General features: G+C 35.5%; 1 protein-coding gene across 1 annotated transcript in view; it reads left to right on the top strand.

Annotated features, from left to right (window-relative positions):
- Window positions 1–13180, top strand: part of ARHGAP15 (Rho GTPase activating protein 15) — a 645891-nt gene that overhangs the window by 346778 nt on the left and 285933 nt on the right. Inside the window, exon 9 of the mRNA XM_003921995.3 lies at window positions 10760–10882. Within this exon, the coding sequence (XP_003922044.1) occupies window positions 10760–10882 (123 nt within the window). The remainder of the gene's footprint in view (window positions 1–10759; window positions 10883–13180) is intronic.

The following is a 13180-nucleotide window of genomic DNA, read 5'->3' as shown; positions in this document are numbered from 1 at the left end:
GAGAGAAGCTGGCAGGACCACACCGGAATTAATTAAAGCATTGGTGGAGTTAACCAAAAGTCTCCCCTGTTTTTATCATCAAAAGTGACTCATGTGGGCTAGAAAAATCATTTTTAGAGGGGTGCCAATTTCAGGAATATCCTGAGAGTTACCCTAAGAATTTAGAAGTCCTCTGCTTTCTCCAGGTACTTGTATACAGTAAACTTGGAGCTTCTTAAAGAATAAAAACTATTGCTGAAAGTTAAACTGTGGGGTACTTCTGAAACACTCCAAGAAGCCTGAGGTATGATCCCTTAGTACTTGTGGAAAGGACTTTTTTGAAATTTTTAAAATAATAATATTTTCAAGTAAAAATAAGTCTGGAATTCTTCCTACTCATGAGGGTTTTGTGAGAATGCTCTTTGTTATTTAAGAGCATTGTTTCAGTAAGAAATGTGTCCCCGTGGGAAGAAAGGCAAAATGCAAATTCAAATTAATAAAACTATACAATATGTAGCATATGCCCAAAGTTGGCTTAAGTCACAATGAAGAAAACATTCTAAGGTTTTGAAAAAGACGCAGCCCTATATGTGTGTGTGTGTGTGTGTGTGTGTGTGTGTGTGTGTGTGTAGCTCTGCGTGTGTATAGGCAGGAGAGCACTGACCCAACATAAACACTTTCTTTCCAACAACTTAAACATACACACAATACTTAAAATAGTTTTATTCAGGGGTAGAAACCATGAGAGTCACAGGGTCATTAAACAATAGCAAAGCTCTGTTAGTCTACGATCTTTCCTCATTCAAGAGGATTATAAAATAAAAACAAAGATTCTACAAGGAATCAATATTTTCCAAACAAATAGCAACTTACCACAGCACAAGAGTATTTGTATTGCTAAGTACCTTCACTTCTTTCTGTGTTGCTGTTTGCTGCTTCATTGTGAAACCTTTTTGCTGGATGTGTTACATGCAATGAGCTTGGGTGTTATAATAAACAGAAGGGAAGGCTGCAATAATGTATTTCAGTTAGGAAGAAGCACTTGAAAGAAATTGGTTTTGCTATACACATGATGTGAGCCAATCAATAGTGGTTTAGTCTGACAAGCCCTGTCAATATCCATTGTCACAGTTCAGAAAGTCGTTAATGGATAGTTCTTCAAAACCCAATGATTTTAACACATGTTCAAAGTCTTGAAATACACTCTACCTGGCAGAAATTAATCACAGGTAACTCCTGGGATTGTATACAAGCATTTTTTAATGAGAGTCAGATAATTTACACACACATATGCACACTCACACAGACATTCATATATGTGTGTGTATATATATATATATATATATAATACATATATGTGTGTGTGTGTGTATATATATATATATATATATATATATATACACACTCACATATACAGAAGCTAAGGGTCTAATCTTATAATACCAGATGCTTAGTGAATGCTCAGTAAATGTTGAAAAAGTGAGAGGCAATGGGATGGAAGGTGAAAAGGGTCCTTTTTATAACACCTGTTCTGTGAACTTCCTGATTATTACAGCAGTGATGATGACACAAGATGTCTATAATATTTTAATTATTAATCATATTTTAATCATCAATCTTAACCTGTTAAGATTAATAATCACAACTGTTAACTACATTTGTATTATACCTTAGACATTGAGGTGGATGTTTTTCCTATATCAGGGCATTAAACATACACAAAAATCCTTGGCATGGATGTTATCTCCATCTAACAGATAATATAATAGAGACACACAAAACTCACATAGCTTGAATAAGATGCCATGTTAAATGACAGAGTTGGAATTGAAAATCCAAAGCCTATTGTATTCAAAAGAGAAAGAATGGGTAGGAGAGAAAGGAGCACACATAAAAGAAAGAAAGAAAGAGAGAGAGAGAAAGAAAGAAAGAAAGAAAGAAAGAAAAAGAAAGAAAGAAAGAAATGGCATTAGCAATTGTAAGGAAGTATATCAATTGTTCTTATCTGCTTTTTCCCAAGTGCTAATCCCGAACTCTTACTCTCAGTTCCTGTGAAGCAACCAGGAATAAAACAAACCTCTGAGCTCTGGGGTTGGGCATAGAGAAGAATGGGATTTCCCTGTTTGGCTGAGCAAAGAACTAAGGAGTTTGCAAAAGTGAATGTGTTCACTCTTACACTGTTGTGGGCTAAGTGTATGTCTGAAAAAGATTGTGTGAGGGCAGGGGTGAAATTGAGAGATACAGCTAGGTTGCTAGCCATTTTTGCCTGAAAGGAACCCCCAATTCCCACCTACATCTCTCCTTTTGTGTTCATTGTTATCTTGCTGCATAAAGCAATAGAGCATGGTGAGTGATTTGCCTTCTGCCCAGTATGCATCCTTGCAGCAGAGCTCAATTCACGTCCATAGTGGTTACAGTTCTGTCCTACTCAGACGTATTCTTCAACTGTTCTCACTGGCAATGCAGAGAGTATTCAGCCACCAGCTCCACTGCTGTCTCATGATTCACTCATCTTACCTAAGACAACATTTTTTTTCCCCTCTCAGATCTACAATAATACATACCACATGAGATAGTTTCAGTGATCAGTTCATGTAAAGCACATAATTTAAGACCTTAGGTTGCAAGTACTTGAGTATGGCGAGGCAAGGGGTTGGGGAACGTTACCGTTTCTCTATTCCTTAGACACGCTGACAGCATTGCCACACAGATGGACAGGCAGGGCCTTAGGGGAGGAATCAGACACCACCTGAGTTCTGGCTCTCCGCTGATTTGCTACCAAGGCTTAACTTCTCTGAACTTCAGATTTCTAATCTGTAAAATGGACAATAATGGAATCTACCATATTTATAAGGATTAAATGAGATCTAATGTGCTTAGTAAGTTCTTTATCATATAGCAAGTAACTTCAAAATGTTAGTCACTTATTAAAAATGGCATTAGAATAATCAGATTGTCTAGCAAAAGTAGAAATTAAGACTATTTTAGAAGTGTATATATGTATATATGTGTGTATATATGTATATATATATGTGTGTGTGTGTGTATATATATATATATATATATATATATATATATATATATAAATCTAAGAAACATTTTCCCACTTCTTAACTATTGACATTTAAGACATTTCTCAAACTACCTGCACCTGTCATATATATTTTTCTGGCTTAAATTTTGTTTGGAAAACTAAGGTTACATTATAGCAGATTCTTTGCTAGGGATAGACTGTAACACACACCAGGCCAGGAATTTAGAGATTTAAAGAAAAAGCCTCAAAGTTACTATATGTTATTCCTCTCTATACCTGCTGAGATTGTATCTTTACAGGCATTTTCACAAATGTACAAACAAATACACACATGTGATATGCAGTGGTAGCTGTCACTATGTATGTATACATGAGAGAATATTTAAATGCCACCCAACTGAAATACTGCTAAGGATAGTCCAGAATCTGAGTCTATATATCAGTACTAAAATATTCAAGACTCTTATATATGCATATATTTCAATCTCCAACTTTCCTTACTATTTTACAGAAATCTAAGTGTTAATTTCCTAGAATGCTGCCAAGCTATTACCTCTCTGGTAGAATTACCACGCCTGCAACTCTATTGTTTTTTCTCTTTTATAGACTGATGTTCACATTTATATATAAGGCTCTTCTCATTTGATTTGGCTGTGGCCTGTTTTCTATCACTAGGAGAGAACCCATTCCTGTATTTAATATACAGTCTTTCCTCATGGAAAACATATTTCTGCTTCACAGTGCCCTTTGTGTGGATTGATGCCCTATGTTATTTTCTTCTTTTTTTCAGTAACTCAACTTTCAAAATCAGCTACTGCCTTATCTCAATAACCACTTACTTTATTAGCAAATTTATCCAAGTTTTGAAGAGCTCTCAAGTGACAAAGTTTTACTGACACTATATCAAGTCATAAGAAGCCAAGTTAAAATATATAGTCAATAGAAGAATGTCTAAATGATCTGAATCTTTACATGTTATACTGTATCTGATTCTGTTTCAGGAAGAAAAATGTCATTGTGTTTCTCTAGGTTTTGCTATTTAGGTTTATTTTCTCTCTTTTTATTGTTTTTCTGAAAATGTATTTTTAAAACCTGTGACCACTCCCCCAAAAATAGTTTTAAATTCTGGCTTATAAAAAGAAACCAGATAAATCTGCAGTGGAAAGGAAATTATACAATGTGATGATATGCTTAATATTTGCAGTACGGGATTTAAGTTATCATGATCATCGATCATCATCACTATCATTAAAAGTACTTACTATAAAACCCAAAGCTATGCTAAGCGCTATAACAAAGAGAGTTTAAACAAAGCACCCTGGCTTACACCATAGAAATACATTATCAACCTAGATACACCTAAGATGTATTACCTACCACAAAATAAAAATGTTATGCCTATACATGTAAAGACAGTGAAGAATTTACGTCGTAGATGAAAGCATTAGAAGTAGAAGACATGGATACATATACTTCTGAGAAAAGTTGCCATGAAATTTTCCTATGACTGAATGATAGTAGATTTTCAGCTGTTGACTGATACTAAAAATATAAACTGTTTAAAGTTCATAATGCAGCCTAAAAGTAAACATTTTCATTGTATGAATTCTCACTTCTCCTTAAATGACTACATAGCATGAAGATTAATCATTGAATAGGTGATGTGAACACACCCTTCTGTTATGATTCCATCTACTTTGTATTTCCACAGTGTCTAAGTGGGAATTAAGTGGTTAAAACCATGCACTGCAGTTAAAATGCCCAACATTCCCTTTTTTAATTATTTCCAGGTTTAATCATGATTTGTGTTTTGAGCAAGTCACTTAAAGTTCAATAACTGAGTTTCTCAGGCTGCCAAGTTGGGGTTTGAAATTATGACTTCTTTTTACACTGAGCATGTGAAAAAAGGAGATATTAAATGACCAACAGTACATTAAGCCCAAACTTACCCTTTCTGCCCACTCTGACACAGGGAGTTATGTGCAAAGTTCTGGGAGCTGTAAAATCACAGGCTGAAGAAGGCAAAGCAGTATTTATTATAGCCCCATGAATTAGCACAAGTGTGAATGCCCTGGAAAGGAATCAACAGGAGGCTGGAAAGAAATGGAATAAACATAATTTCTTTTTTCAGTCAATTTGGGGTAAGGTGCTCTCATTTATGTAACTTGGAAAGTAGTTAAGCAGGGTAATTCCAATACAAGAAGGTTGTGTTGGAAAATGTGAGTGGAGATAATTCAGTACTTTATTATGTAATCCCTGTGATGGTGTGAGAAGAGTTTTGGAATCTCCGGGGATTAAGAGCCTGACTTAACCTTATTTTGTCATTTTTTTCTTCGATTTCCTGCTCTGAACACTGCAGTGTGGTAAGATGGTGGCACTAAGCTACTGTCACCAGCTTTGCCCTGACATCCTTTTGGAATTCACTTGAAATGTTTAGAGCTCTTAGCTGCTAACAAAAAACATCTATCTACACCGATGTTGATCCCAACACAAACATCACCAAGAAAGTGAGGATGAGTAGCCTAGAAAGCTGTTTATGATAGCTTTTTTGAAGGATAATGACTCTGCTTTCCTTTAGCAAAATTTCTGAAATGTTGGCTGTTCCAGCATTTCCAAATTTCAAAGAAAAAAATAATAACAACATGTAATTGTAACATGGGAATACCGCGAGAACAGCAGTTTGGCAGGAAAAGAAGGTATTTCAAAATAAGGTCCCCAGAAAGAGAAGTTCTGGCAGATGCACAGTTTTGGATCATATTGTCCAAACTGTTGAATTCTGGAAGATTTGGGGGTTTTCTTTTGTGGTTCCCATACCCTAAATGGGAGTAGATGTTCATTTCCCATCCAAAGGGCATTGTTTCCCCCTCCCGTTACTAAAGTGAGAAAATAAATATACAAAGGACACCCATTACAATAAGTGTTCGTAGCTCTAGAGGTGATTTTTAACACCATAATAGCTGTGTCAGATATAAAACTTGTATTGAGCTAATGCCTATTCTAATATGTAATACTATTAACTGAAGATCATCTTAGAAAGCCCACTATCCTAACATCTTAGAAAGCCCGGGATTCTAACTCCTCTCTAGCTAGAGCAGTTTTAGCACCAATTAAGTCTCTCAACTGGTTAAGAATTGTACTTAAAGCTAATGCCTTTGGCCCGTGTGTTGAGATTTAAATTGTCTATTGTTATTGCAAATTCTTAGTGTTTGAAAAACATTCTATTTGTTCAGGCTTGAAAGAAAAGATCTCACTTCAATGGAAAAAAACGGAGGAAAACATAAAGGAAATATAAGTAAATTCTAGAATAACTGGAAAGCTAGTACATTTCAGGTTAAGGTTAACTGTGGAGGTAAAAATACGTAGGATTAAGAGTGATTGATTGCTTTTGTCTCTTATGCAAATCAGATTAAATGTTTTAGAGTTTAAACCCATATCTCTTTTGGCTCTTTTTATTTTCAAATAAAAAGTTTAAGTGGGAATGAAAAAAAAAACAACTACTCGTTGGCTTAACATAAATCTTTAAACTGCAGGAAGCTTCACCCTCAAAAAGTACTTGAATCTCTGAGGGAAAAGAAAAGGCTGAATTCTATTTTTCATAAATGATGGATTATTGTACCACACTGTGTATTTTCCAGTAAAGTGTCCTTTTATTTGCACTGTGTGATTACAAGTTTCTAAAAGTATGTGTGGGGTCACTTGGGTGCTGTGGGAAAATGGAAGGAACAGTGTTCTGTTAAAATCAGTAGTGAAATCAGAAGCAAACTATGTCCTGATTATCACAGGCATGTGTTTAAATTTTGCTTTCCTTAATTGGTTATGTTGTATTTACTTAAAATGAATAATTTGGCAAGTTTTTCTCCCTTGACAACAGAAAAGCGTAAACTGTTTTATAAGTTTGGCTGTTAAAATCAGATTTGTAAACCACAATATTCAAAGACTTTTACTGCTATTTACAGGGTCCCAGTGATGGACCTTGCTTTATATCCATGCACTTCTTAACATTTTTATTTTGTATTTATAGGGCTTTCAAGTTATTTGGTTAATAAAAAGTATGCTATATATTATAGTCATCTATTGACTTCAACTTCAGCATAAGTCTTCTTAGAACAAAATGAGTGGAATGAATGATGGCACAGGCCTTGTAATTTGACTTGTCATCTGAGGACGATTATTTATGGTATCAGGAAATGGAAGTTGATGTTCTAGTCTGTCTCCAGGAAAGTAATCATTAGAGGCAACTTTGGAGAGTTTGGCTATGTTGAAAACTGTATAATCATATCCAAGACTCTGCTAGTTTTTCAGTATGTATGAGAAGGAAACAAGATAACGCATTTAAAAACATGTTTTCATTTTCTCTGAAAAACCAATGCACCTTACACACATTTTTCACATGTGGAGCCAGATGGTGATATTGAAGACAATATAATATACATGTATGTCTCTCTAATTAAGAATACTATCACAAGAATACCTAGAGGAGTTCCAAAAAGATATAACTCACACCATAATTATTTTCATAATCTAGCATTTATACGTCGTGCGTATATATTTTAATTTGCAAAGTACTTTCTAATGGCATCATTTTTACTAGTTCCAAATGGAAGAAAAAAAAATACCTTGTTTGGCCCTGCATTTCTTGGCATACTGTCATGGGAAATGGCAAGGTTTTCGAGGTGAGACCAGAAAGAGAAAATATTACTTTTGTAAGTTGTGAAAACTTAGATTGATTGTTCTGTGTCACTTCAAAGATGGACTCGAAATCAAAATTGCCCTGAGGCAGAGTTATTCTGAAGGATGTCAAGTGTTTCTTTAGCCTCCAACACTAGAACCCAGACCCATGGAATTTTCACTACAGCTGTCATTTGAAGCAGATCATACATGACTGGTGGTCACTGTACCGACTGGACCTAGAAGGAAAGTTGATAGGATAACACATAAACACACTTTATTAAGATGCTCGGAATAACTATTCCAACTAGACCATTTTGAATTAGTTAATGACTGATATTCACGCTTCATAATCTTGTAAAAGCAATTTTTGTTTGCTTGGGTTTTAAGGGCACTTGTTTTTTCTCCAGAATGACCCAAGGTCAATCCCTCTTCTTGGATCCTATAGTCTCTAATATTTCCATTTGACTCCTAACTGTGCTGCGTTACAATTACACAGGCCAGCCAGGTGGGCATGACAGCTCAGACCTGTAATCCCAGCAGCTTGGGAGGCCATGACAGGAAGCTCACTTGAGGCCAGGAGTTCAAGACCAGCCTGACCAACATGGTGAAACCCCACCTTTATTAAAAATACAAAAAGTAGGCCAAGTGCAGTGGCTCACACCTGTAATCCCAGCACTTTGGGAGACTGAGACAGGCTGATCACTTGAGGTCAGGAGTTCAAGACCAACCTGGCCAACATGGGTGAAACCCTCTCTCTACTAAAAATACAAAAATTGGCTGGGCATGGTGGCCCTTGCCTATAATCCCAGCTACTCAGGAGGCTGAGGCAGGAAAATTGCTTCAACCCAGGGCACGGAGGTTGCAGTGAGCCAAGATCTCACCACTGCACTCCAGCATAGGCAACAGAGCAAGACTCCATCTCAAAAACAACAACAACAACAGCAACAAAATTAGCCAGGCATAGTGGTGCATGCCTGTAATTCCAGTTACTCAGGAAATTGAGGTACAAGAATCACTTCAGTCTGGGAGGTGGAGGTTGCAGTGAGTTGAGATTGTACCATTGCAATCCAGCCTGGGTGTTGGAGGGAAACTATTGTCTCAAGAATAAATAAAAAATAAAAATAAAGAATTATGCAAGCCATATACATTTTATCCACAACAGTTAAACTCAGCACTGCCATGCATATAGTAGGTGGTCAGTGTATGTTTATTTTTTATTATCTTCTAGCACTGTCTGAAATGAAAAATATATGTAATGTAAAATCTTCTAGTAGCGACATTTTAGAAAGTAAAAAGAAAAAATTTAAATAATGTATTAATAAGATATTTTATTTAGCTGAAAACATCCAAGACATTATTATTTCAACATATGGCTCAAGCTGCATTTCAAGTGTTCCATAGCGCCAAATAACTAGTGACTACATTGGATTTAACAGGTCTGAAGCAGTACTTTTCAAACTATTGAGATACACAGAGAAAATCATGATACTTATAAAACACACTGGTGGAAACTGCTCATAGCTGAAGAATATATAGTACAACTGCCCCAAGGACTCAGGCTGTCTTGGTCCTGCCTAAATTACCCTTAGAGCTGAGGGCATCCATTAACTCTCACACCTATAGAACCCATTTTTTAAAATTTAAATTTTTTTAAATTTTACTTTAAGTTCTGAGATACATGAGCAGAGTGTATAGATTTGTTACATAGGTATACATGTGCCATGGTGGTTTGCTGCATCTATCAACCTGTCATCTAGGTTTTAAGCCCCTCATGCATTAGGTATTTGTCCTAATGCTCTCCCTCCCTTTGCCCCCCCACACCCCAAAAGGCCCTGGTGTGGGTTGTTCCCCTCCCTGGGTCCATTCTTAAAAGCCCAATAACTGAGAAGCTATCTACCTTTCTCACATGATAGTCATTGTACTTTTATGTTCATTGTACTTTTATTACCAATTCATTTAAAAAATAGATAGCTCATAACAGATACATAGATGATAGATATGTATGAGATTACACACACACACACACACACACACACATTATGCTTTAAGTTCTGGGGTGCATGTGCAGAATGTGCATTTGCCGCATCCATCCCCGTCATCTACATTAGCTATTTCTCCTGATGCTATCCTTCCCCAATCTCTCCACCCCCTACTATCCCTCCCCTAGCCTCCATGCACCAACAGGCCCTGGAATGTGATGTTCCCCTCCCTGTGTCCATGTGTTCTCAATGTTCAACACTGACTTATGAGTGAGAACATGCGGTATTTGGTTTTCTGTACATATGTCAGAAGAAGAAGACACCTTGAATGTGTTTAAGACTATGCTCCATGAAAATCCAGACCTTATGCATTATATTCATCCCTGAATTCATAGCCTTTAGCATGGAGCCTGATTAGTAGACATTCAGCGAATATTTTTTCTGGAAGGAATTTTACATGCACCTGGCTTTGAAGATAAATCTGAGACTAGGAAGTTGAGGAGAGGGGCCTAATGAAGACATGGAGAAAGTTTGAGGCAAATTATGTTTCTGAATTTTACTTAGAACTAGTAGTAATTATAAATCAATAAGGAGAGTAAGAAATTCTGCTTCAGAAAAATAAATCACTTTGGGTTAATATAAAAAAGAAGATTGCAAAATTATTGAAACAAGCAGGATCTGCATTAGCTAGAGATACTATATAACCAAATTTAATTGAAATTAACAGTGGTAAAGAGTTGTCTCCTGTAATTTAGAATGAATTTTTCTTTACTCTGGCCATAATTTTGTGTATAAATACACATAGGTGGAATTATCCATGTAAAGGTTATCATGCTAAATATAAGGAAATGAAAGTGAAAATAAATTGTGAATATATGGAGCTAATCTCATTCTTAATGTACATTCATGTTGCAACAGGACTAATACTTTCATGTGAGCAAATTTTACTCGTATGCCTTGTTCTAGACAGAAGAGCCTGAGCTATTAATTCAGGTAGTTGTTTCATAACTACTGTTTTCTATTCAGATTTGCATAAAGTAATAATCATAAAGAAGAAATTTACTGAAAGCCTCTGATTTTTTTTTTTAATCTTCAGTGTTCAGGCTGCATCATAGTGCTTCTGATACAAGCGACAAAAATCGAGTTAAAAGCAGATTAAAGAAGTTTATTACCCGAAGACCTTCCCTGAAAACTCTGCAAGAAAAAGGACTTATTAAAGGTACAGGTCATTTTATACTTGTACTGTAACTGTGATAAATGAATGTGCCTCTGTGTTCACAACTAATCAGCTCTAAAGGAATATTAGAATATTTTATTCTTCTTAGGTTGCTTATTAAATTTTCTACTCTATAACAGAGAAGAAAAATAATTGTCCAGAAAACAAATTCTGAGAAAATAAAGAAGGTATCATGGGACCACTGAACAATATACTTAGTTTTGCCCTGAGAGGATCTGTGTTCTGCATGAGGAACAGAGAAAGAATATTCTAGTGGCCTGTTAGAATGATCCCATGTCCTCCTGTGCCTGGGTAGTTCCAGTTCACACCTGGGACTTAGTCAGTATGAACCAGCACATTTACTAACCCAGCCCTTTTCCCTATCAGAAATTTCCTGATTTGGATAAAAGGTTATCTGATCACCCTAGTCATAGTCTGAAGTAAGGCTGGGAAGAAAGTCTAAGACAAACAGATATAATGACAATGTACGGAAATGGAAATTGAGAACTGGCAATCTAAAAACTCAATCCAAACTGATCTAACTAGGTAGTTTTATAGAATAGATGATTGTAAGAATAGATGCTTGCCACCAGAATAGAAAATCATGGTCTCTGGCATTAGACTAATTGGATTACCAGTCACTCATTTTGACATTGATCAAGATATGATCTCTGAGCCTCAGCTTTTTCATCTGTTAAATGGGGATACTTATAAACATTACTGAGAGGAATAAACGACATAGCCTATAGAAAGCATTCAACAGAGTTTCTGGGACAAAAGTAAGTATTCTATGAATGCCCTCTGCTTATTAACATGGTTGTTATTCATTATTGTTGGTATTACTGTTAGTGTGTCAGATAAATGAAAGGATGGGTGGATACACAGAACCAGTGATTAGTACATTTCTATAACTGGAAATTACCTTATTGAATACATAGGCTATAAAAACAAGAAAACATACACATGAAGTTCATTATTCTCTGTACTTTTCAAATTTCTGGCTTATGGGTACCTTTTGAAAATTAAATATAAGAATTTGTAAATGGGTGAAAAGAAACTCCTAACCCTGAGGAAAAAAAAAGCTGAAAGGCTAATCTTTATAGAAATTGAAAGGTGATTTAATAAGTGATCATTTCTCAGGAAAAGCGTAAAGCGATCCTAATTTTTTCAGCATTACTTAAAATGACAAGTGTTTAAATAATTTATAATAACTGTTGGATCTATCAGTTTCAGTCTGTTTTGAAACAGGTGAGCAGATCAGAAAAATTAGCTGGCATTCTGAACCAATTGTAGAAGGTGAAATTTCATGAAGCAAAAGCATAAACATTGCTAACAGAATAGAAAATTCTTAGGACATAAGCATTTAGAGGTAAAACTGGGACTGTGGTCTAAATCAGACTTGCCTCAGACTTTTACTCACTGATGTATAGTACTTTTCTTAGTTGTAGACAGTAATTGACCCACTATAGATTTAACTTCACTTAAGAGTATTACTAGTACCCTCAATTCTACTTCACAATTCATCCTATGGATGATCATTTTCTTAGAAAAGATTCAGTTGCAGGTTAACTGTCGTCTTGAAAAATATAAAACTAGCTAAGCAGCCAATAATCCCAATTTTACATAATATCCAAGTTTTTCATGACTGTGGCAAAACAAAAGGGATTATACTTCAGTGGCAGGGTCTGGCTCCATGTGAAATGCTGAAGAATTAATTACTACAGTGCTCTAGAATTGGTCTCAGAAAGCATTAGGGAAGGTGGATGGCTAATGCAGTTTTCATACTGAAGAACTGGAACCGCTAAACACACTCTGATTTATGCATTTCTTATCTTAGAGCTCCATTAAATTTTCACCATAACTGACCAATGAGTCAGTATTCATTAGTAAGGCTATGGAAAATCTATGTAAAATTCTGATTTGATAAGCTTCCATTGTTGTCTTCAGTGGTATTTTTTTTTTTTTTAAGTACAGATCAAGTTATGCAAATATAGTCACTTCTTGGGCTTGTTTCAGGTTTAACTATGGACATTTTTTAAAGGCCTTTACTAAATTGTTCTTCTTCTTTTTTTTTTTCCAACTCAGTAAAAGGCATTAGACCAATTTTGAAAAATACCTGGCTAGTCACACTTAGTATTTTAATCCATTTTTTCTTCCTTGTGCTTGAGGCAAAGACTTAGAAAAATAATAAAATAAGTATTTTTAATCAGTTAAGAAAAATTACATAAAATAAATTAATGATTAATGGTTAAATGGTTAATTTTTCCAAGCAAAATTACTTAACTCTTTCAAAGAGGAAAC

This window comes from Saimiri boliviensis, chromosome 5 (assembly GCF_048565385.1).
Source record: "Saimiri boliviensis isolate mSaiBol1 chromosome 5, mSaiBol1.pri, whole genome shotgun sequence".
Classification (NCBI taxonomy): Eukaryota; Metazoa; Chordata; class Mammalia; order Primates; family Cebidae; genus Saimiri; species Saimiri boliviensis.
The sequence above is the reverse complement of the archived record's forward strand: the minus strand, read 5'-3'. Positions and strand labels throughout refer to the sequence as shown.